The sequence below is a fragment of the Xyrauchen texanus genome, chromosome 48 (genome assembly GCF_025860055.1).
Source record: "Xyrauchen texanus isolate HMW12.3.18 chromosome 48, RBS_HiC_50CHRs, whole genome shotgun sequence".
Classification (NCBI taxonomy): domain Eukaryota; kingdom Metazoa; phylum Chordata; class Actinopteri; order Cypriniformes; family Catostomidae; genus Xyrauchen; species Xyrauchen texanus.
Genome location: NC_068323.1, coordinates 14616112 through 14639814, shown reverse-complemented (window position 1 = coordinate 14639814; position 23703 = coordinate 14616112). Strand labels below are relative to the sequence as shown.

General features: G+C 39.1%; 2 protein-coding genes across 3 annotated transcripts in view; one reads left to right on the top strand and one right to left on the bottom strand.

Moving 5' to 3' along the window:
• The window catches only part of LOC127639342 (leucine-rich repeat and immunoglobulin-like domain-containing nogo receptor-interacting protein 3), a 205949-nt gene extending 188804 nt beyond the window's left edge, over window positions 1–17145 (top strand). Inside the window, exon 3 of one of the 2 annotated variants that reach the window (XR_007969953.1) lies at window positions 17135–17145. The gene's annotated coding sequence lies outside the window, so the exon portion shown is untranslated. Of the gene's footprint in view, window positions 1–13831; window positions 13843–17134 lie in introns of those variants that run through there. The other variant, XR_007969954.1, reaches the window with a different exon arrangement.
• Window positions 17146–21490: 4345 nt separating this feature from the next.
• On the bottom strand, window positions 21491–22818 carry LOC127639340 (forkhead box protein C2-like). Its single transcript, XM_052121284.1, has 2 exons — window positions 22441–22818; window positions 21491–21844 (listed from the first exon to the last, which is right to left on the bottom strand). Exons 1-2 carry the CDS (start codon window positions 22816–22818, stop codon window positions 21491–21493), a joined length of 732 nt encoding a protein of 243 aa, XP_051977244.1.
• Window positions 22819–23703: the final 885 nt, after the last annotated feature.

Below are 23703 nucleotides of genomic sequence, written 5' to 3'. Positions count from 1 at the left end.
AGAAGAAAGAGACAAGAAAAGTATTTTGTAAATAAAAAATTAACTCCTTACCTTGTCCGCAGATCACACAGGCAGCTTCATTGATTATAGTAGGAGCGATCCAATATTCCAGATCTTTCCACTGAGGAAATAATTGTGAACATCTGAACTAAACGTCTGCTCAAGTCACTTCAGGTACTTATCTTCTTTGAGAATTCAGAGCCTTGTTTTAAGGATCCGCTAATGATACCGGAAATGATTCAGGGTCAGTAGTGTTCTAATTCCTTTGTTGTTGTTTACATCCTTGAAATGGTCTCCTGACTGCCTTTACCCAAACCTTAAACCTGACCATGATTTAAATAGGAAATTAACTTTTGTTTACCACTAAAGTTTAAACCCAAACCTAACCTAAATATGAAGTCTAACCCCTGAACAATGATTTTAGTAGGAAAATAACGTTATAACATGGAGAAAAGAAAACATCAGAGTTCGGGACAAGACAAGGGAAGCGGAATGAGTAACCACATTTGTTCACAGATGGTTCCTTTCTTAAAATTGAGGAATCCATGGGAATAAAGTCCTACTTTTTCATACAAGCCAAGTCAAACAATATCCTACAATTTTGCCATCTCATACTAATTATTATGAATTGTCAAGAGACAGTTGGAAAGATGTATTTCAATGTTTTATCAGCTGAATGATCGACGCATAAGGACAAACCACTGAGCAAACTGTGAGTCTGTCCATCACAGCCTCGTTTTCATTCTTGTCAATTAAATATGGCATCTACCCTGAATAAGGTCTGTGCATCTACATATTGTGAATAATGGAGCTGCATTCTGTATAATGTCCTTCTGCTCTCAAACTGACCCTCAGTTTTGACCTTTTGAAATGACTCTCTCTCTCTCTCTCTCTCTCTCTCTCTCTCTCTCTCTCTCTCTCTCTCTCTCTCTCTCACACACTCTCTCTCACTCTCTCACATACATCCAATTTTTATTTCTTCATACCATCTTCACTTCAGACTCCCTTCTTTTCCACAATCAATTTATCCAAACATTCTGTATCAAATGCTGCTAAAAATATTCCCTTTCTTTCTCAAAATATTGATTTTGCCTGTAGCATTGTCTATAGTGTGTGAGTGTGTGTGTGTGTGTGTGTGTGTGTGTGTGTGCACGCACGTATGCTTGTGTGAGTCTTTGGATGTGTTTTATGGGCGAAAGGGGGGGTTGGGGTGGAAACAACATTAAAGCTAAAAGAAAACGTGTTCAAATATTGTTTTTTCCACTTTTATTAAAATCTTAAAATTTCCTGTCTCCACACAATCAGCTTTGTTCCTTAACATGTGCTCAATTACTCGGAGCATTTTGACATGCCCTTGACTTTTACCACACAGTTTCATTCAAGTACACTATGAAATTTATAAGTTAGTCATTTGCCAAATGGATGAAAAGAATATAATTTTGCTGCAACAATCGCAGGCTCTTTTGTCGTGGGGTATAATGGAAATGGAGGGAACTGATCAATAGGTTATTGATTTTCATTGGACAGAGTTGGGGGAATTGAGAGAAAGGGAATGAGAGAAAGAAAGAGATAGCGAGGCGGTGGGGGTTGACTGTGAAATGCAGGTTTTTAAAATCTATTTAGAAGATGAAGGCACCTGGAAGTAGGTGATCTTGTTTGTCTCCTCTCACATTTTCACACAGTTCTCAGTGTTTTGAGGAAAGGCTGATTGATGTGGCTGAGCACATCTCCTAAAAATGTGCTGTACATTTTTTATGCAAATTTCAATAAGTATCTGTAGAGGAGCTGTGTCTAAAATCTACAAGGCACGTGGTGAGTTGTGTGTGGATGCCGCAGAGAATAGCGTGAAGCCTCCACACGCACTATGTCTCCGGTAACGCGCTCAACAAGCCACGTGATAAGATGCGCAGATTGACGGTCTCAGACGCGGAGGCAACCGAGATTCCACCACCCCGATTTAGGCGAGCCACTACAACATCATGAGGACTTAGAGCGCATTGAGGATTGGGCATTCCAAATTGGGGAGAAAAGGGGGGGTATTGCACAGTGTTTAAATTTAGTGATGAAAAACTGGTGCAATCAGCTGCAGTTTTACTCGCAGTTTCCTGCCTCATGGTTGCATGCATGCATGCATATGAGATCTTAGCTAAATACACCATTATGTTTTGCTCTACACTCTTAAAAACAAAAGTTTTCAATGGTTCTTTGCAGCTCTTTCGGTTCAACAAACAGCCCTATTTTTATCAAGAACCATTTTTCGTGATGAGTTGGCTTTAAACACGATCACACAGAGAGTCGACATGTTGCCATCGAATATTCCAATTCCCTGACATCAACCCCTTTCTGCCGAGTTACTGGCAACTGCCATCTCCTGTCAGAAATTTCTGGATCAGTTCAAATGTGTTTCCTTTTCCTGTGGCGTTATTGATAGACTGCAGCATCAGCAAACTTCAGAGATGTGGTTTCAGGTGCTGCGTGGAAGCAAGTGGCCTGTATCACAAAACAGGATTAAGCAGCTTGATAGATAAGTTTAACACTTGTGCATAAAAAAAAAAAGTTACTCCAGAGGTCCTTTGAGGACAAAAATGTCTGTGTCAAAAAACAGCCATTATAATATGATATATTAATATTATTTTCCACTTTCAATTAGTTAGTATTTATAACCAACATCAGACCTGATCATAACTTCAATCATTTTCATGATTTTAACCCTTTAAAAGCTAGTTTGTTTATATAATCCTACTGTTGTTTTGTATGGGGGGAGGGGGACACACACACACACACACACACACAAACAAATGAATTATTTTCCATATACTAAATGCTAAGGGAATTATTTTTTTATTTGTTATTTTATTTTATATATATATATATATATATATATATATATATATATATATATATATATATATATATATATATATATATTAATCACAGTCTGGGATATTTCAGTGATTAGCAACAACATTGATTTTGATGCATTATTATTTTCTGTGCAGTGTCAGATTAAAAAAACTCTCACAGGACAAAAATGTCTGCATCTAAAAACTGCCATAAAAATATTATATATTACTGTTATTTTCCACTTTCACTGACTTATTTACCAATAGGCTAAATCAATCTGATTTATCTTGTTTTAAAAACAATGCTGCATAAGATATTTAGGTTTTTCAAAGAATGTATTTGTAACATGTGTATTTTGTCTTACTGTACTGACAGTTAAAGACAAAAAATCTACCAGTGCTGAAGAAGTAATCCAAATTATTTGGAATATGTTACTGACCTTGAGTAATCTAATGGAATACGTTACAAATTACATTTTTATAGCATGTATTCTGTAATCTGTATTGGAAAATATTTCAAAAGTAACCCTCCCAACCCTGTTCGCCAGCACTTTCCAATGTTAAGGGTACAGGCTTTATGTTATCTGGGCCGGTATCACAGGCGGATGTGTGGTGATACGTGTGTATGGCGCATTAATGTGTGAAGCTGGACTTCCATTGATCCCCGTGCAGGATGTCAAACATTTTAGCAGCGATCTTGTCCTTGTTATTACCCTCCACAGCCAGGTTGTTAATGCATAAAAATTCATTTGTCCACATGTTTTCCTCCCCATCTTAATTGACGCCCAGAGCAACAGAAAAATACCATATTGGCGTACTCTACATCCGCTCCTCCCCCTCCCACATTTTCTTCTCCTTATCCAGCATCCTTCTGTTTTTGTCTCCATCTATCTTTATGACACCTGGTTTCTTCACCTTAATGTTTCTTGACTTAACAGTCTCCCTGGTCAAAACCTCTTAATTAAGCCTTCTGTGTGTATTTCCAGTTAAGAGAATTGTAACCTGACGGGGCTAGTAAAAGTATTTTCAAATGTGAGAAAACGAAGGCACCGAGTGAAGGTGAGGAGAACATCATTTACACCCCAACAACACTCTTTGTTCCTTCTTCACTTTGCTCACTGTTTTAGAAATGCATCCTCACATTTTCTACATCACAGCCCAGAGGAAGAGGAATTGGTGTATATTGCGGGTATATTTGTGCAGGTCTTTTAATCTCTCTATCCTGTTGTTTTGGCATGCAGGATTCATCGATTAGAAAATTAAATAAAATATCCCATAGACACAGATATGAAAGATTTGTTTGCATGCCACCGCCTCATTTTAAGCTTTTCACTCCTCCTGGTTTAGTACTGTCCGTCATGGTTTCTAATAAGTGTCTTTAGATTTCGCATTCAGGGCATAGCCAGTACCCAACAGAATTTGCTCAAGTACCTACAAAAAGATTAAAGTACCAGTGTATTCACAGCTTACACATTTATATTCCAAAACACGAAACATCCCATTTTGGTTGGGGGAATGATATAATCTCCAGTTTTCTTAATGCAAGTAGAATGTTAGCAGTGTGACATTGTGGAAAACATTCTCTCAGTGTCTTTTGTATTAACAACCTACCATTCTAGGATTCAAGGATGTTCTTTTAAAGTAGTATATATAATATTGTGAGAACTTCGGTATCAGCTTATGTTCACAAAACCAGCATGGACGTAGCATAGACTAAAGACCATATACTGACCCTTCAGGACAATTGGCTACATGGATCTGTGAATTTCACATAATTGCTTTTTCCCACTTATTGTGTTCTGGGTTTTCAAAGGTTTTTCATTGTTGTCTGAACCTGGGCAAATTACCTGTCTTTATTTTGCAAATTCACAGCGTCATTTTCTTTGTAGGATCTATAATATTTTAAAAGGCAGCTGTATGACAGGATATAATACCCAGTGTGTTCTAAGAAACAGCTCTACATGAGTTGACACCTTGCTGTCCTTATGCCCATCACTTTTCTGAAGGGCGAAAATCCATTTCTGTAGCATCAGGCGTACCTATCAGGGGCCAATGAGCTCCTCGCAGCTCTTGTAATACCTTATGAGATCCATACCCTCAACAGAACACCCTGTGGTATTGCTTGATCAAGTGAGAGAGTGGACATTGGGTGTTGAGAGAGAGAGGAAGAACAGGAAGCAAAGGTGTCATAGCATGTCAAGAAAAGGGCTCTTGTGTGCTGAGACATGTCAGATTGTCATTGTGTTAAATGTGTGTGTATGATTGCATCAGCCTTTTTAGTGGAGGATGCTGCAGTTAATCAGCCCAAGTGGTCCTGTAGAGTGTTAGTCTTAGTGTTATAGAGTCCTCCCCTCCTGTCCAAGAGTCTTGACATCTCTTAACCTCTGTCAATTGTCTCTGTGTTACTAACCGTGTTTGTTCCTGCTTGAAGCCAAACGGCTCCTCAGACACTCCCTCTGCATACAGTTGTGCGGTGAGAAGACTAGTTTAATCTGCAGATCTTTTCATCCCCATAAATGAGGCACCTGATTTGATATTTTTTATATATTTCGATTTGTATTTAAACAAACTGTAGTGTAGACATGTACCATTGTTTGAAAGGTTAATAGTGTTTGTATTCATTATGCAGGCTCGGTAGAATCAAATTGTCATGTTCTCTGTTGTCTTTTGTTTTTGTGCTTTTATGTTGAAGTTTAGTTTAGTTCCTGTTTCCTGTTTGGTTTTTGTAGTCCTTTGTAGTTTCTTTTTATGATTGGTTTCCCTCTGATTGTTTCTCCTTCCCTGACTCATTCCCTTGTTTGTTCCTGTGTGTATTTAAGACCTGCCTTTTGTTCACTCCTTGTCGATTGTTGAATGTTGTTTAACCTGGTATGTTTCCCCTGCCCGTGTACTCAGTTTTATGTTTATTTCCCCATTGAGGGTTTTCCTTTGTGTTTATTGGTTTGTCTGTTTAAATAAATTTTGACTGCATTTGGATCCGCATCTCCTCGTCTGCCTTCGCTGCTCATTCGTAACAGAACAATCGACCACCAATGGATCCAGCGGTCCAGCAGGCTAACTACCGGCTGCTCAGCCTGAGGCAAGAAGGCCGACCTATAGAGGACCACGTCCGCGACTTCATTGAACTGGCGAGTGTCGCGGACTTCCCTGAATCCTCCCTTGTGGCCTTCTTCAGGGGTAATCTGGACGGTTCGCTGAAGGAGCGGCTGCCACAAGCGACGCGTGGCTGGACTCTCCGCGACTTCCTGGTGGCGACCCTACTGGTGTGCAACTCACCGCTCTCTGTGGGCGTTGCTGTGAAGGACCCTACCACACCAACCACAGTGGAGTCTCTTCAGCCACCCCCGGCGCCCCCATAACACCAGCCCCACCTGTCAGCGAACCAACCCCCACGCCAGTCGCGCTCCCAGAACCCACACGGTCCACTTCGTCTGCCCGGAGGAGGGAGAGAAGACAGGCTTCTGCCTCCCGGCCCTCTTCAGCCACGGTCAACGAGCCTGAGCCCTCTTCAGCCACGGTCAACGAGCCTGAGCCCTCTTCAGCCACGGTCAACCAGCCTGAGCCCTCTTCAGCCACGGTCAACCAGCCAGAGCCCTCTTCAGCCACGGTCAACCAGCCAGAGCCCTTAGCCCCCGATGTCAGTGAGCCAGCGCCTGTAGCCTCGACCGTCCCTGAGCCTACAGCTCCGCCTTCCGAGCTTCCTAGAGCTCCGCCTTCCGAGCCTCCCGAGCCTTCCAGGGCTCCGCCTCCCGAGCTTCCTAGAGCTCCGCCTCCCGAGCCTCCCGAGCTTTCCAGAGCTCCGCCTTCCGAGCTTTCCAGAGCTCCGCCTTCCGAGCTTTCCAGAGCTCCGCCTTCCGAGCCTCCCGAGCTTTCCAGAGCTCCACCTTCTGAGCTTTCCAGAGCTCCGCCTTCCAAGCTTTCCAGAGCTCCGCCTCCCGAGCTTCCTAGAGCTCCGCCTCCCGAGCTTCCTAGAGCTCCGCCTCCCGAGCTTTCCAGAGCTCCGCCTCCCGAGCTTTCCAGAGCTCCGCCTTCCGAGCTTTCCAGAGCTTCGCATTCCGAGCTTCCTAGAGCTCCTCCTCCCGAGCTTTCCAGAGCTCCTCCTCCCGAGCCTTCCAGGGCTCCACCTCTCCAGCCTCTCGAGCCTTCCAGGGCTCCGCCACTCAAGTCTCTCGAGCCTCCCAGGGCTCCGCCTCTAGAGCCCCTTACGGCACCACCTTCCTCAACCCCGTCTCCTAGGTCTTCCAGGGCTCCGCCTCCAGAATTTCCCGAGTCTTCCACGGCTCCGCCTCCCGAGCCCCCTTCGGCTCAGCCTCCGGCGGCTCTTCTCCCCGAGCCTCCCTCGGCTCCGCCTCCCGAGCCTCCCTCGGCTCCGCCTCCCGAGCCTCCTACGGCTCCGCCTCTCGAGCCACCCGAGCTTCCGACGGCCCCGCCCTCAGAGCCTCCCGAGCCTCCTACGGCTCTGCCCCCAGAGACTCCAGAGCCTTCCTGGTCTCCGCTTCTAAAGCCTTCTACGGTGCCGCCTACCTCGGCTCCACCTCCTGAGCCTCCCTCAGCTCTGCCTTCTGAGCCTTCCAAGCCATCACCTCCCTCGGCTTTGCCTCCCGAGCCTCCCTCGGCTCCGCCTCAGAGGCCCTCCTTGGCTCCGCCTCACGCGGCTCCGCCGGCTTCCCCAGTGGCCACTCCTCCTCCCAGGCCCCCTGAACCGGTCCTTGCCCCATGGCCATCTCCTAGGCCACCAAAACCGGCCTCTGTCCTGTGGCCACCTCCCAGGTCCCCTGATCCAGCCCTTGCCCCACGGTCATCTCCTAGGCCACCAAAACCGTCCTCTGTCCTGTGGCCACCTCCCAGGTCCCCTGAACCGGCCCTTGGCCCACGGCCATCTCCCAGGTCCCCTGAACCGGCCCTTGGCCCACGGCCATCTCCCAGGCCACCAAAACCGGCCTCTGTCCTGTGGCTTCCTCCTAGGCCCCCTGAGCCGGCCCTTGCCTTATGGCCAGCCCCCGGGCCATCTAAACCTGCCCCTGCCCGGTCGATACCTCCCAGGCCCCCTGAACCGGTCCCTGCCCGGTCGACGCCTCCCAGACCTCCTAAACCTGTCCCTTTGTGCCCCCCGGGACTGCCTAATTGGCCCCGTGGACTGTCTCATTTCCCCGTGTGCCCCCGTGGACTGTCTCATTTCCCCTTGTGCCCCCGTGGACTGCCTGTCTGCTCCCTGTGCCCCATGGACTGCCTGTCTGCTCCCTGTGCCCCCTTGGACCGCCTTATTGCCCCCTGTACCTCCTTGGACTGCCCGCCTGCCCCCTGTGCCCCCTTGGACTTCCTGCCTGCCCCCTGTGCCCCCTTGGACTGTCTGTCTGCCCCTGGTGCCCTCATTTTGTATTTTGTGGGCTTTTTTGTCTTTTGTTTTTGTGCTTTGGGATCGTCTGGAATCCGATCCTTTGAGGGGGGGTTCTGTCATGTTCTCTGTTGTCTTTTGTTTTTGTGCTTTTATGTTGAAGTTTAGTTTAGTTCCTGTTTCCTGTTTGGTTTTTGTAGTCCTTTGTAGTTTCATTTTATGATTGGTTTCCCTCTGATTGTTTCTCCTTCCCTGATTGCTTCACCAGGTGTCCCTCATTCCCTTGTTTGTTCCTGTGTGTATTTAAGCCCTGCCTTTTGTTCACTCCTTGTCGATTGTTGAATGTTGTTTAACCTGGTATGTTTCCCCTGCCCGTGTACTCAGTTTTATGTTTTTTCCCCCATTGAGGGTTTTCCTTTGTGTTTATTGGTTTGTCTGTTTAAATAAAGTTTGACTGCATTTGGATCCGCATCTCCTCGTCTGCCTTCGCTGCTCATTCGTAACACAAATAGCATTGCCCTGTTAAGAAATGGGGTTTCCAAACTTATGGACCACTGAATTTCTGTGATGTTTTAATGATGATTGTAGTAGTTTGTGATTGCACATACAAACTCAGATCATTTTATCATAATTGCACTCACGAACAGCAATTTCTAGCTAAAGAAATATTTTTAGAGCGAAGCATAACATATTTTGAATATAGAATATGCCATGAATTTCTCATTGATTTTTTTTTTTAGATTTTATTAATTTCCATGATGTCTTCTCCAGGCCTTAAAATGACAGTTTACACCCTGATATTTCTACATTTTTCTATGACTGTGGGAATCCTGAACAAGCCAATAAAATTGCAATTAATTTAAAAACATTTTGTTTTTTGCTTTACTTTACTGGAAAATTGAGATAGGGGAGTGGTGGTGGCGTAGTGGGCTAAAGCACATAACTGTTAATCAGAAGGTTTCTGGTTCAATCCCCACAGCCACCATCATTGTGTCCTTGAGCAAGGCACTTAACTCCAGGTTGCTCCGGGGGGATTGTCCCTGTAATACGGGCTCTGTAAGTCGCTTTGGATAAAAGTGTCTGCCAAATGCATAAATGTAAATTACAGAAAAATTGAATGGGGTTGGCACATGGCACAGGCAGTTCTTGAACCTTCAACCCTATGAGCACTATGGCAAAGTGTTTTCGAGCACACTGGCCACAGCACCAGTAACTTGATGTAATGTTAATGTAAACTTATATGTTAAAACTAACCTGGTCTCACAGAATCACATAACTATACCTACATGTTTGCAAAATAATTTTTACATGGCTTGTTCTATGTTCAAATAATAGAGCGTTCTACTTGCGATGCAAGGATTGTAAAATGAGTCTTGAAGAGCACACGAGTTGACATGTTAGCCGAAAACATCATAGAAGCACCACAAAATTATTTGGTTGCTTCAGCAATTTCTGACACTATCAGTTAGGTTTAGGTTTAAGGTTTAGGGTAGGGTGGTCGGTTTTGCTGAAATACTTGACAGAGCATTAACCTTTAAACCCTTTAAAAGCATCATCTGTTTGCAAGAACATTGGACCCGCTTTTAGCGCCACGCAGTTGACATTGCACCACCGAACTGCTGCAATACGTGTAATGAACCACATAATATCATTTTGCAAATATGTCACCACAGTCACGTAATTTTCATGAGATCACGCTGTCGATAATGTTGACTAATTGTTGCCCTAATTGTCATACACAACAGCAGATAACTACAGTACATCGAACACTCATTTCCTTGTGCCTTTGTTAGAAATATGCCACAGATCTCCATCTTTTCCTCCAGTTCTACATCTGCTCGTGTCCACCTTCACCTCGGCACCCCCTTCATCCTTCTCCTCTCCACTATCTCTCTCTCACCATCTCTTAGCTAATCATCCCCCATCCTACCTTTCTATCAGTCCATGACCATTACGCTCATAAATCAATATTGACGACCCATCATCCGATGGATACTGGACTGTGGATGGCTATGGTCATGTGACCGTCAGGTTTTACATTATGTTTCAGCCATTTAGTTGAGCCATTATGCACGGCTTCTCAAAATGAGGTCTTTTCAATATGAGCCTGATGAGGAGATACATTACTATCTTTAAAAGCACTTCATTGCTGTTTCTCTTCACTGATAAATAGCGAGGTGTGAGACTAAATGAACTGGTCATTTGGTGATGCAAAGCAACTATAATAAAGAAAGCAGTTGAGGTCACTTCTCTTAAAAAGAAGTTTTGTATAAACACACCCACACATGTCCACAGTGGGAATATGATCAATGTTACATTTTCTATAGAGTCTTTATACACCAAACACAGTGTGTAATGACATACTGCACTTCCTTCGTTAATAAATTATTGTAGGAAGCCATTGCTGAGCGACACCTACTTCCAGCTCAACAACGAAAGACACTTTACAGTACATCTCTCCAGTCAATTTAGAATGAACTTCAAAACTATGAAGTAATCCTTTTCCTTGAAATGTAATTTTGGGGGGTGTTGATAGTTTTGCTGTCACTCAGGGCAATGCCATCAGAAATTAGCTGAGTCTAATTCCTGCCAAGGGGTTCCCAAATTGAGAGCTTTTCGACACTAAGGCATTAATTTCTGTATAGCTGCTTTGAGACAAAATGTGTTTTAAAAAGTACTAAACAGATACAATTGACTTGATTTGACATGGGAAATATGTTGATATGAGCTAATTGCATTATTTCAACTGATAGCAGCAAAGTGTGCACAGATACTGTAGTAGATAGACCTCAAGTTGGTCTATCTGCTACACATATAAATATACAAATGTGTATTTTTTCAGGCACTTTATGAGTCTAAACAGAAGCACAACTTACAAAATTTCAGTAGTACACACAAATTACAATAGCCGAATCATACTGTACATGTGTTAAACTAGTTTACTTTTATATTGTTTCTTCATCAAATAGCAATGACAAATAAATCATGTTAATCACTGAAACAACAGTGCCACCTTTAGTAACAAATAACATGCATAATATGAATATGTACATGCATTCGGGATACTGATAATTCACCATTGTTGCACACTAAATCGACATGATGTAGTAAAATAGTAATTTGTATTAATATGGTATTTGTCTAATTTGTCTTGTACAAAACAAAGAAATATATATCCTGTGATTACTTCCTGTACAAAGATTTGAGTTAATCATAAAAAAATATATATTTATGGAAGGAAAAAAAAAGAAGCTATTTTGTGACATACGTAGGGGTCTCTAATGACCCTATACACTTTTGGTACTAATATATATATATATTTTTTTTATATATATTTTTTTTATTATTAGTTACACTATTCATAAGAGAAAGGTTGAGGAATCCTAAAGAGGTGTGTGCATAACAAAACAAAATTGATGTGGTATGGGGTGGAATGAGGCCCCTGGTCACTAAAGACCCGAAGTATGCTTTTCAGGGTTCAGAGAGCATACCACATTCAGTGGGGTCCAAACATCTGAGACCACACTGCAAATTATTTTCAGGATGTCTTAAATGTCTGACATTTCTCATTTTGCACTATTTCTAGGTTACAAATCAAATGCAAGCAAATTTGTGACTTCGTAACTAATTTGTACAAAAGGTCAGATTCATGCTGGACAACATGGATCATCGGGTTTTGCACAAACTTGTGGAGTTCATGCCAACTTCAGTACATTCTGTCTTTAAAACAAAAGGAGGACATACCTAATGCAAAAAAAAATCTGAAATTCATGTAAACATTTACCTTCATTAATTGGTAAGGATTTTTTATTTACTTTTTATTTAATTTTTTTTTTAAATAAGAAATATGCCAAATAGAAGCATTTTTATGAGTGGTTTCAGACTTTTGGACTCCACACAAGTTGCTAAAATGGTTGTTTAGGCCTACCATCTTAGAAAGTGAGCTTATTGTGCCACCTTGTGGTTAGAGTGCGAATAGTTCACTCAAATTGTTACTCTGGTCCATGAAAGGAAAGACATGTCTCTCTTCTCGTATCTTTTGTGCTAAAATGTATCAAAAAGATGTAAATAACTGCATCCTGTCTGTGTCACAAAGAGTCTACAGCCATCCTGTAGTGCTGCTATCTCGTAGCGTTGTGTTCGGCTGTTTTGTAATTAGTGTATGCTAGCTTTTCAAGTAACAAGCACATTTTTCCAAGTAGAGGTTTTGTATAACACAATTTGTATATTTAAAGCTACAGCCTTATAAAACCAATCGAGCATGTTCTTCAACCTCTTCAGTGAACTTTAATGGTGAAAAAAAGTCCCCTGATTCGAACAGGTTCCTCAATTGTTCACCAAAACCTGCTTATCGGCTAACTACATTTTTCATGCGCTACTCATGATATAAAGTAGTTAAAGGAATATTCCGGTTTCAGTACAAGTTAAGTTCAGTCGACAGCCCATTTGGGGAGTAATGTTGATTACCACAAAAATGTATTTAGACTCGTCCCTCCTTTTTAAACAAAAAAAAAAAAAAAAAAAAGAAAAGAAAGAAAGAAGAAGCAAAAATCGAGCACTTACAATGGAAGTGAATGGGGCTAATTTTTGGATTGTTTAAAGGCAGAAATGTGAAGCTCATAATTTTATATAAGCACTTACACTATTTTTTCAGTCAAAACTCATGTATTATTTAAGCTTTTAAGTTGTTTTAATGGACATTTTTACAGTCCTATTAACCCGTTAGGGTTTGTTTATATTACATTGCTATAACTTTACACAAAAAAAAAGGTAAGTAAGAGATTGAATCAAACTAAAATCATGTTTACATGCATATTGTTTATGTCTTGTGGCTTTACCTCTGAAAAAGGGAGTATTTTCACATTCAGAAATTGACCCTCATTCACTTCTATTGTAAGTGCCTCACTGTAATCTTGATTTTTGCTTCTTCTTCTTTTAAAGAAAAGGAAGGATGAGTCAAAATTATTTTTGTGGTAATCAATATGATGCTACAAATGCTGTCATTTGGGCTTAACTTGTATTGAACCCAGAATATTCCTTTAACTACTTTAAATCATGAGTAGCTTGTAGCTTGGTAAGTCACCGTTTTAATGCAGCTTCCCCATCACTGGTGTTATCTATCACAGATATCTTTTCTGATACAATATACAGTTGACAGAGCAACCTATAATAGCAGATGTAAATGGGCTGTAAATGGGCTCACATAGCATTTTACAACATCCCTATGGATTTTAAATCTAGCACCTCCAAAAATCAGTGACAGTTATTTAGCTAAATTACAATTGTTCTCTGCTATGTGATCATGCTAGTGAACACTATAATCTATATGATCTACACTACACTTATAGCATACTACATAGCAGTGCTCCTGTGTACATTTATTTGACTTCAAAATTTCCTTGAAGATAACTGATAAAAGGTCATTAGAAAAATGGCTGAGAAAAGTTAGCTCTGAGAAATGGTCTGGCATTATTTGTTTGCAGATGCCACAAGTCCAAATTGTCAACATGTTGACAGCGTCAATCATTTGCTGCAGATTGTTGTGTTTTATTTAGTTGTGCATACTGCATTTGTAGTATATACTTTATTATGCATTCTAGTTGTAGTGCATACTAGATTTGCATTTTAGATTTGTAGTCCAATAAATGTTAAGCTTTATATTTGTAAATATATTTGTCCCAGTTTCAAAGTAGCTTTCCCACAGAATGTACATGAAATAACATTATAGGCTAAATTATAATAAATAGGTCTTGAATCAAACATATTATATATATTACATTACAACAAATCAGTCTTCACGCCTCAGAGTCTAGATCTGTACTGATACTCTAGGCAGCTTCAAATGTCTGATGATCTGGGGTAAGTCTGTCTTAACCAAACTGTGTCGACCCTGAGCCACTGCACAGTTAATCATCAGGTAGCAGGAAGCTTTGGCATCAGGAAGGCGTTTGATCAAATCAGCTTTGGAATGCTGAATAGGACTAAACCAAGACCAGAATGTTTTGATCGGCCTTCGCCCTATGACTCATCTCTTCTTACCCCACTGTCCGTTAATCAGGCCCATGTCTCCGGCGTTAATCTCCGCCCCTCCCGTCCTCTCCAATGTATTTAATTAGATTAAGGGGATCAACACACCTAGCACTGCTCCGCATCTTAAGGGGGTTGAAGGGACAGGCTTTTGATTAGAATGAGAAAATGAACATAAGTGGGTAATTTACGCATGTGGGTCTCAACCAATGTTTTAAAATGGAGTCAAACTATCCAATATGATCACACAGAAAATCTATATGTTGCTTCTGAATGTGCATGTACCCTGAAATCTACCCCATTTTGCAAAAATTTAGAGTTCATGGCAAATTCGACACTGATAATTTTCACATGCAAATGAGCTTTGCGGCAAACTTGCAGTAAAGTGACCAGTGTTGCCAAAGATTTGCTGCAGGTTCACCAGTACCGGTGAAGAGCTGCAAATTTCTGGCAAACATTTGTGGCAAATCACAAGCTCAATTGCATGTGAAAATAATGAGTGGCAAATTTCCATTAAATTAGTCCAATACAAATAATTGGTTTGAACTGTTCTAGTTGTACAAACTTAAATTAATTTTGTCAGACCAACTAGATCTAGTCTAATTCATTATCTTGTGTTTGACCAACTAAATTAATTAGATTAACCATTAGTATATGCCAGGTGAGCAAGTGTAACAACAGGGAAACTGTTGCACTGTCGGTTTGATAGCAACTGCTTATAGAGCAGCACTGATTTTAAAAATAAAAGTCCTTACACAACCTAAGAACAAGGGACAATCTTCACCACAATGGTAACTTAAAAACTCCAGCCTAACAAACAATCCTTTTAAATGCCAATACAACACAACATTAAACATGAACAAATATCTTCCTATTCTTATCTTACTCAACAATGCATAAAATAACACTTAGTTTCAACATTTGATTACCCCATCCAGACACCTGCAAAGCATGCTGGGAAATGGAAATCTCGTGCCCAGTTTCATCAATGCTACAAAAAGTATTCATATAGTCCTAACTCAAATTGATTAAGTAAACTTCATTTTTACCAATTTAATTGGAAAGAACATAATGAAATCAAGTTAAGACCAAATGTTTTAGAATTGTGTTGCTTTAGTTTTTAATTTAGTAAATTGAGCAACCTACAAAAATACTTTTTTTGTGTGTGTGTGTAGTTTACCAGAATTCTAAGGTACGTTATCATAGGTTATGTTTCAATGTTATGATGAGACCACATCAAAATAGCAACTACATTCTTCATCAATCATGTTTTGTGTGTATATATATATATATGTGTGTGTGTGTGTGTGTGTGTGTGTGTGTGTGTGTGTGTGTGTGTGTGTGTGTGTGTGTGTGTGTGTGTGTGTGTGTATTCTGTACTGTGGAAAAGTCTTAGGCACATTAGATGTTTTACAAAAGCATTTGTCTTAAGATGGTTATTTATATCTTCAGCTTTAGTGTTTCAATAAGAAAAATATATGTTAGAATCCCAAACATTACTTTTGCAAATAGAAAAGATTAGAATAGAAGAACAAGGAGCCCTGCAACAGATGTCACGGCCTACACTGAACATCGTGTCAGTCTGAGTTTACATAAAGAGACAGAATTGAGACTAAAAGCTAAATAAAAGAACTGTGTGAAACTTCCTATCTGCCAAAAACCAAGAAAAACTGTGTCCAGGTGTACCAAGGAGAATTGGGGCTGTTTTAAAGGCAAAGGTGGTCACACTGAATATTGATTTAGCTTTTTTTACGTTTACTGGACTTTGTATGACATTAAGTGATAAATGAAAACTATTTATTTCATTATGTTTGAAGACATCCTCACTATGCAACATTTTTCACAAGTACCTAAAACTTTTGCACAGTATTGAATATGTAAATATATATATATATATATACATATAAATTGCCCAAAAAATGCAATACAAAAGCAAAGATACCCAAAACTGTGTATGTAAGTGTAGATGAAGACAGAGAGAGAGAGAGAGTGTGCAGATTGTAACCTGTTTGACAGCTTGTATCTAATAAGCATAAGGCACGCATATGCAACAGAATTAAAGTCCTAAAGCTGTCAAAGACAAGAGGATTTAATGCCTAGGATCTTTCATGGGAATTAAGCAAATTAATGCAAAGTAAAGAACTATTTGGTTAAAAAAAAATAGTTAATTAGATGGCTTTGAAACAGTGATTAGTGATTGACTAAAAACCTTGTGTCTTGGGTGCTCCCTCATCTCTCTCTCATGATTGGAGATATTTATGTCTCAGTTACAGATTAAAAAATAAAAGGTGAGCTAACAATAATTATAATAGTATTTATGAAAAAATAATATTACATATTCTACATAAGTGCATAAAATACATATGTCATTAAGTAAATAATTCAATTGTTTTATAATTTATCATAAGCACAAAGGTTCTTGTTTTATATTTAAAATAGTTCCAGATGTTTTAGCCTTTTATTCACATGTCTTTCTTTCTCAATAAAACAAGTCTACAGCCTCTTATTTGTCATGTTCAGATCAATTGTCAAATTAACATTGTCATTAATACCTATCTCAATGGATTAAAAAGTAAGTTGAGCAAAGACCCTAGTTGTGCATTTGAAATGATTCATTGAAATCTAACAGCACACTATATAATTTCACACCAAATGTAATCTGATTGTTTACTTTGCTACAAAGCGCAATGTCATCAGTATTTTCACCTCAATAAATGTATATAAAGGGTCATTATATTTAGTCCCCTCCTTATATGTTTCTCTTTTCGAGTTGGGTTAAGGTCATATGAACAGCGTCAATCATTTGCTGCAGATTGTTGTGTTTTATTTAGTTGTGCATACTGCATTTGTAGTATATACTTTATTATGCATTCTAGTTGTAGTGCATACTAGATTTGCATTTTAGATTTGTAGTCCAATAAATGTTAAGCTTTATATTTGTAAATATATTTGTCCCAGTTTCAAAGTAGCTTTCCCACAGAATGTACATGAAATAACATTATAGGCTAAATTATAATAAATAGGTCTTGAATCAAACATATTATATATATTACATTACAACAAATCAGTCTTCACGCCTCAGAGTCTAGATCTGTACTGATACTCTAGGCAGCTTCAAATGTCTGATGATCTGGGGTAAGTCTGTCTTAACCAAACTGTGTCGACCCTGAGCCACTGCACAGTTAATCATCAGGTAGCAGGAAGCTTTGGCATCAGGAAGGCGTTTGATCAAATCAGCTTTGGAATGCTGAATAGGACTAAACCAAGACCAGAATGTTTTGATCGGCCTTCGCCCTATGACTCATCTCTTCTTACCCCACTGTCCGTTAATCAGGCCCATGTCTCCGGCGTTAATCTCCGCCCCCTCCCCGTCCTCTCCAATGTATTTAATTAGATTAAGGGGATCAACACACCTAGCACTGCTCCGCATCTTAAGGGGGTTGAAGGGACAGGCTTTTGATTAGAATGAGAAAATGAACATAAGTGGGTAATTTACGCATGTGGGTCTCAACCAATGTTTTAAAATGGAGTCAAACTATCCAATATGATCACACAGAAAATCTATATGTTGCTTCTGAATGTGCATGTACCCTGAAATCTACCCCATTTTGCAAAAATTTAGAGTTCATGGCAAATTCGACACTGATAATTTTCACATGCAAATGAGCTTTATGGCAAACTTGCAGTAAAGTGACCAGTGTTGCCAAAGATTTGCTGCAGGTTCACCAGTACCGGTGAAGAGCTGCAAATTTCTGGCAAACATTTGTGGCAAATCACAAGCTCAATTGCATGTGAAAATAATGAGTGGCAAATTTCCATTAAATTAGTCCAATACAAATAATTGGTTTGAACTGTTCTAGTTGTACAAACTTAAATTAATTTTGTCAGACCAACTAGATCTAGTCTAATTCATTATCTTGTGTTTGACCAACTAAATTAATTAGATTAACCATTAGTATATGCCAGGTGAGCAAGTGTAACAACAGGGAAACTGTTGCACTGTCGGTTTGATAGCAACTGCTTATAGAGCAGCACTGATTTTAAAAATAAAAGTCCTTACACAACCTAAGAACAAGGGACAATCTTCACCACAATGGTAACTTAAAAACTCCAGCCTAACAAACAATCCTTTTAAATGCCAATACAACACAACATTAAACATGAACAAATATCTTCCTATTCTTATCTTACTCAACAATGCATAAAATAACACTTAGTTTCAACATTTGATTACCCCATCCAGACACCTGCAAAGCATGCTGGGAAATGGAAATCTCGTGCCCAGTTTCATCAATGCTACAAAAAGTATTCATATAGTCCTAACTCAAATTGATTAAGTAAACTTCATTTTTACCAATTTAATTGGAAAGAACATAATGAAATCAAGTTAAGACCAAATGTTTTAGAATTGTGTTGCTTTAGTTTTTAATTTAGTAAATTGAGCAACCTACAAAAATACTTTTTTTTGTGTGTGTGTGTAGTTTACCAGAATTCTAAGGTACGTTATCATAGGTTATGTTTCAATGTTATGATGAGACCACATCAAAATAGCAACTACATTCTTCATCAATCATGTTTTGTGTGTATATATATATATATGTGTGTGTGTGTGTGTGTGTGTGTGTGTGTGTGTGTGTGTGTGTGTGTGTGTGTGTGTGTGTGTGTGTGTGTGTATTCTGTACTGTGGAAAAGTCTTAGGCACATTAGATGTTTTACAAAAGCATTTGTCTTAAGATGGTTATTTATATCTTCAGCTTTAGTGTTTCAATAAGAAAAATATATGTTAGAATCCCAAACATTACTTTTGCAAATAGAAAAGATTAGAATAGAAGAACAAGGAGCCCTGCAACAGATGTCACGGCCTACACTGAACATCGTGTCAGTCTGAGTTTACATAAAGAGACAGAATTGAGACTAAAAGCTAAATAAAAGAACTGTGTGAAACTTCCTATCTGCCAAAAACCAAGAAAAACTGTGTCCAGGTGTACCAAGGAGAATTGGGGCTGTTTTAAAGGCAAAGGTGGTCACACTGAATATTGATTTAGCTTTTTTTTACGTTTACTGGACTTTGTATGACATTAAGTGATAAATGAAAACTATTTATTTCATTATGTTTGAAGACATCCTCACTATGCAACATTTTTCACAAGTACCTAAAACTTTTGCACAGTATTGAATATGTAAATATATATATATATATATACATATAAATTGCCCAAAAAAATGCAATACAAAAGCAAAGATACCCAAAACTGTGTATGTAAGTGTAGATGAAGACAGAGAGAGAGAGAGAGAGTGTGCAGATTGTAACCTGTTTGACAGCTTGTATCTAATAAGCATAAGGCACGCATATGCAACAGAATTAAAGTCCTAAAGCTGTCAAAGACAAGAGGATTTAATGCCTAGGATCTTTCATGGGAATTAAGCAAATTAATGCAAAGTAAAGAACTATTTGGTTAAAAAAAAAATAGTTAATTAGATGGCTTTGAAACAGTGATTAGTGATTGACTAAAAACCTTGTGTCTTGGGTGCTCCCTCATCTCTCTCTCATGATTGGAGATATTTATGTCTCAGTTACAGATTAAAAAATAAAAGGTGAGCTAACAATAATTATAATAGTATTTATGAAAAAAATAATATTACATATTCTACATAAGTGCATAAAATACATATGTCATTAAGTAAATAATTCAATTGTTTTATAATTTATCATAAGCACAAAGGTTCTTGTTTTATATTTAAAATAGTTCCAGATGTTTTAGCCTTTTATTCACATGTCTTTCTTTTCTCAATAAAACAAGTCTACAGCCTCTTATTTGTCATGTTCAGATCAATTGTCAAATTAACATTGTCATTAATACCTATCTCAATGGATTAAAAAGTAAGTTGAGCAAAGACCCTAGTTGTGCATTTGAAATGATTCATTGAAATCTAACAGCACACTATATAATTTCACACCAAATGTAATCTGATTGTTTACTTTGCTACAAAGCGCAATGTCATCAGTATTTTCACCTCAATAAATGTATATAAAGGGTCATTATATTTAGTCCCCTCCTTATATGTTTCTCTTTTCGAGTTGGGTTAAGGTCATATGAATGACATGGCGTCTTCAGTTAATTTTTTTCGAAAGTGAAGTGGGTCGAGACTGCTGTTTTAGAGACCCATTAAAGTCTTCAGAAAGGATGCAAGCCAAAATCATAATTTAGGCATTAATTATACTGTCCAGATGTCCCAATTTAACTCTTGACCCTGTTGTGTTCTGCTTGTGGTAATACAGTGTTGACCTCACCCCACACTTGCCTAGCTCATCCTACCCTCCCTATTCTCCACCAGCAGGAGGTCCTCACCCGAGGAACGCTTATCAGATTACGCTGTGTGATAAGCTTCCTATTTTTCGAAACTGCATGGAGATTTATTGGATTATCTAGGTACTTATCCTGGAGTCGGCTTTGGGAAGCCTAAAGATTTGGTTTCTGAGATCTTCTGTCTAATTATTATTTGAAGTGGCCACAGCCATGAGGAATGTGTTCACTTTTTTACACCATTGACAATGTGCTGCCAAAACCAAGGTCTATGGACTTTTTTATCATAATTTCACACAGTCAGTGCAATATATGCCTATATCTCGTTCCATTTACTTCCACTGCCTTACTGTAAACAAGATTTTATCTTTTTTTTATTATTATTAAACAGGGGACAAGTCTAATAATTTTTTTTGGAAATAGAGCAACAAATGCTCTAGATTGAACTTAACTTGTATTAAACCAGGAACATTCCTTTAACACATTTTTTCATGTTCAAATCCCTTCCATGGAATTCCATTTTTCGAATTTTGAAAAAAACAATCTGTGAAACTTCATGTAATTTAACTCTGTTCATAAATTGGACGTGGCCCCTTTAAGAGTTTTGCGACGCCCGCTGTGTTTCATTTCAGTCCATGCATTTTCTTTATTTATATTCTTTACATACAATACGGTCCCATCGACTGCTGTTTTTTTCTCTTTTTTTTAAACAGCTGTCAGAATTAAGTCCCAAAAATATATTTTTGTATCCTGTGGTGATTGTTTTCAGCCCACTGGCTGCACTTATAAGGTATTCGGTTTAAGAGGATGCACTGAATAAGAAAATGCAACAATACTTCTCATTATCTATGTTTATTTATTTTAATTTTACAAACAAATTTGCACATGATGTATAAGGTGGCTTACTAAATATGTACACTTCAATTCCCAACACCTTTGGGTACAGAAGTAATTTCAGAGTAGATCCGGATTATAATCAATCATATCAGTGCATGAAGGGAGGGTGGACGTATTGCATGAAGTGTAGCCCAGTTCCAGTACACTCTGGGTAAGAAACTCATTAATGTATGAGAGGGTGGCCAGCACCAGCACGGTGTCCATTTCATGCGGTTGAGGATCTGGTAATGTGCAGGTAGTGTGAAGGGAAGCTGCCCCATTACTCTGCGGATCCTTCTCCGGGCTTGTCGCCGGTGGTAGTCCCCGTTAGAGAAGTCTTGAAAGCTGGCCGGATGAATTGCCCAGAAATGACCTTTGCCATTGTCACTGCGACCCACTTTGATAAAGCACTCGTTCAAAGAGAGGTTATGCCTCACACTGTTTCTCCAGTTTTTGTCCTGTTGAGAGGGGAACATGAAACTTAGACAATGCCTTTACCTCTTATAATGAATCCATTGACATCTACTAAACCTCTGTTTTATTTAGTAATCTCTGTTGAAATTTGAATTTGAAAGATCTGTAAACTAAATGGCCAATGTACCATTTTATTTACCAAGTTATTATTAAGAAATGTGTCTTGTGTGGGAAAACAAGCCATTTGATACCCAAAGACAAGTTATTTAATGACAAATTTGAATACACTCTTGAGTTCTTTAAGGGAAGTATTTTGCTTTAATGCTAAAGCTCCAGAAATAAGTCTTAGATAGGTCAGATATAAGCGCTTTGTTACCGACAGGATTATGAACCGTTAAAAGAGTTTTGAAGATTTCCTCACTTCCATCATACTTAAGGCAACATTTAGAGCAATTGTTTGGTAATGATTTCAACTGGGATGTAAAAAGAGATTTCTTAGATGTCTCATTGAGACAAGTTGTAGTTAATCAAACATTTAATTGATCTCTGACTTTTGAAAGATTAGTCAGCAACATCATTAACCACACAACAACCACAAGTGGAGGAAGCAGTTCTAGTTGCTTTCGTGAATGTACAATACCTTGCTTTTGAAGAATGGATAGTGATCCATGATCCACTGGTAAATATCGCATAGCAAGAGCTTCTTCTCTTCTGAATCCAGGATGGCCATTGAAATTAGGGCAATGTAGGATTGGGTTGGCTTCTCCTCTATTCCCTCATTCTGTAGATTCTGCTTTTCATGTTCCTCTTCACATCCATCCTTTTCATTTTCCTGGTGCTCTGAGAGAGTTCCTTGTGTTTGCCCATTGACTGTGGTTTGAAGGTCTTCAGATGGAGATGAATTGTCTTCTGGTTCTGCTATTTCAGTGTTGTGTCCCTTATTGTACAACAGGTAATCAATGGTGAACTTGAGTCCCAGCTGCTCTCGATCACTAAGACATGTTTTGTTGTCCTCCATTGTTGTATTGTTATATCCTCGAATCTATCGCTTGATGGTTGAAATAGTTGAATTCATGTAAATTCAGATTTTGGATCCAAATTCATAACATTTTGTCCTGGTTTCAAGTTTCTTTGTCTTTCTTTGAACTGTCAGCCTTTTCAAGAAGTGCTGTCAAAGATTAGTCCCTGCTGTTGATGGACTTCCAACTACGTTCGTTAAGATGTGTTTTTGTCGATTTAACCACCTGTTCAAACCAAAATACAAAAACAAAGCGAGTTATGAATCTTCCTAGAAATTCTTCTACTTGGACTTCACCTGCAATGACCAAGAAGTTAACAATGTTTCATTTAAATGCTCCTCATATTTAGCCTTGCATGTAGAAGCCACATGAGGTACAAGAGAGTTAGAGGCAGGGGGTCTGATTGCAGAGGATTATTTTTATTACCCCAAGCAAATCTGTGTAATTACGAGAGATTACACAGATTAATGTACACAAATTGTCTAGGCTGGTGGCTGCAGTGAAACAGCATGACCTTTGGGTTGGCTTATCCTGTTTTGGGGCATTGAAAACAATTATTTGGGGCCAAAACAAAGCATCCAACACTTTTTAGATTCATTTAGTTTTAAAAGATGGTAACCTTCTGAAAGAGTTTTTAAATGTAACATTTCAGAATGGCTGCGAATGTTTTCATTTATCCATTTAATAATAGAATCTCAGACTTTAGGATTTACTTTGAAGCATCTTGTTTATCATTGTTTAAGATGTTTCACAACTCAAGTTCAATAGACCTTTTTCACACTCTGGGTTTTGGAACAAAGAAGTAAAAGTTTGCAGGGTAAATTTCAACAGCGGTGAATGGGAGACCGCAGCACATTATTTTCATTTACCCATTTGCTCCAAGA

Bases quoted from the DNA above. Each gene is read 5' to 3' on its own strand.
- LOC127639340 (XM_052121284.1), bottom strand. From the start codon at position 22,818: ATGGAGGACAACAAAACATGTCTTAGTGATCGAGAGCAGCTGGGACTC. The intron at 21,845-22,440 runs GTATTGTACATT...CCCTCTCAACAG, and splicing joins ATCCATTCTTCAAAAGCAAG to GACAAAAACTGGAGAAACAG.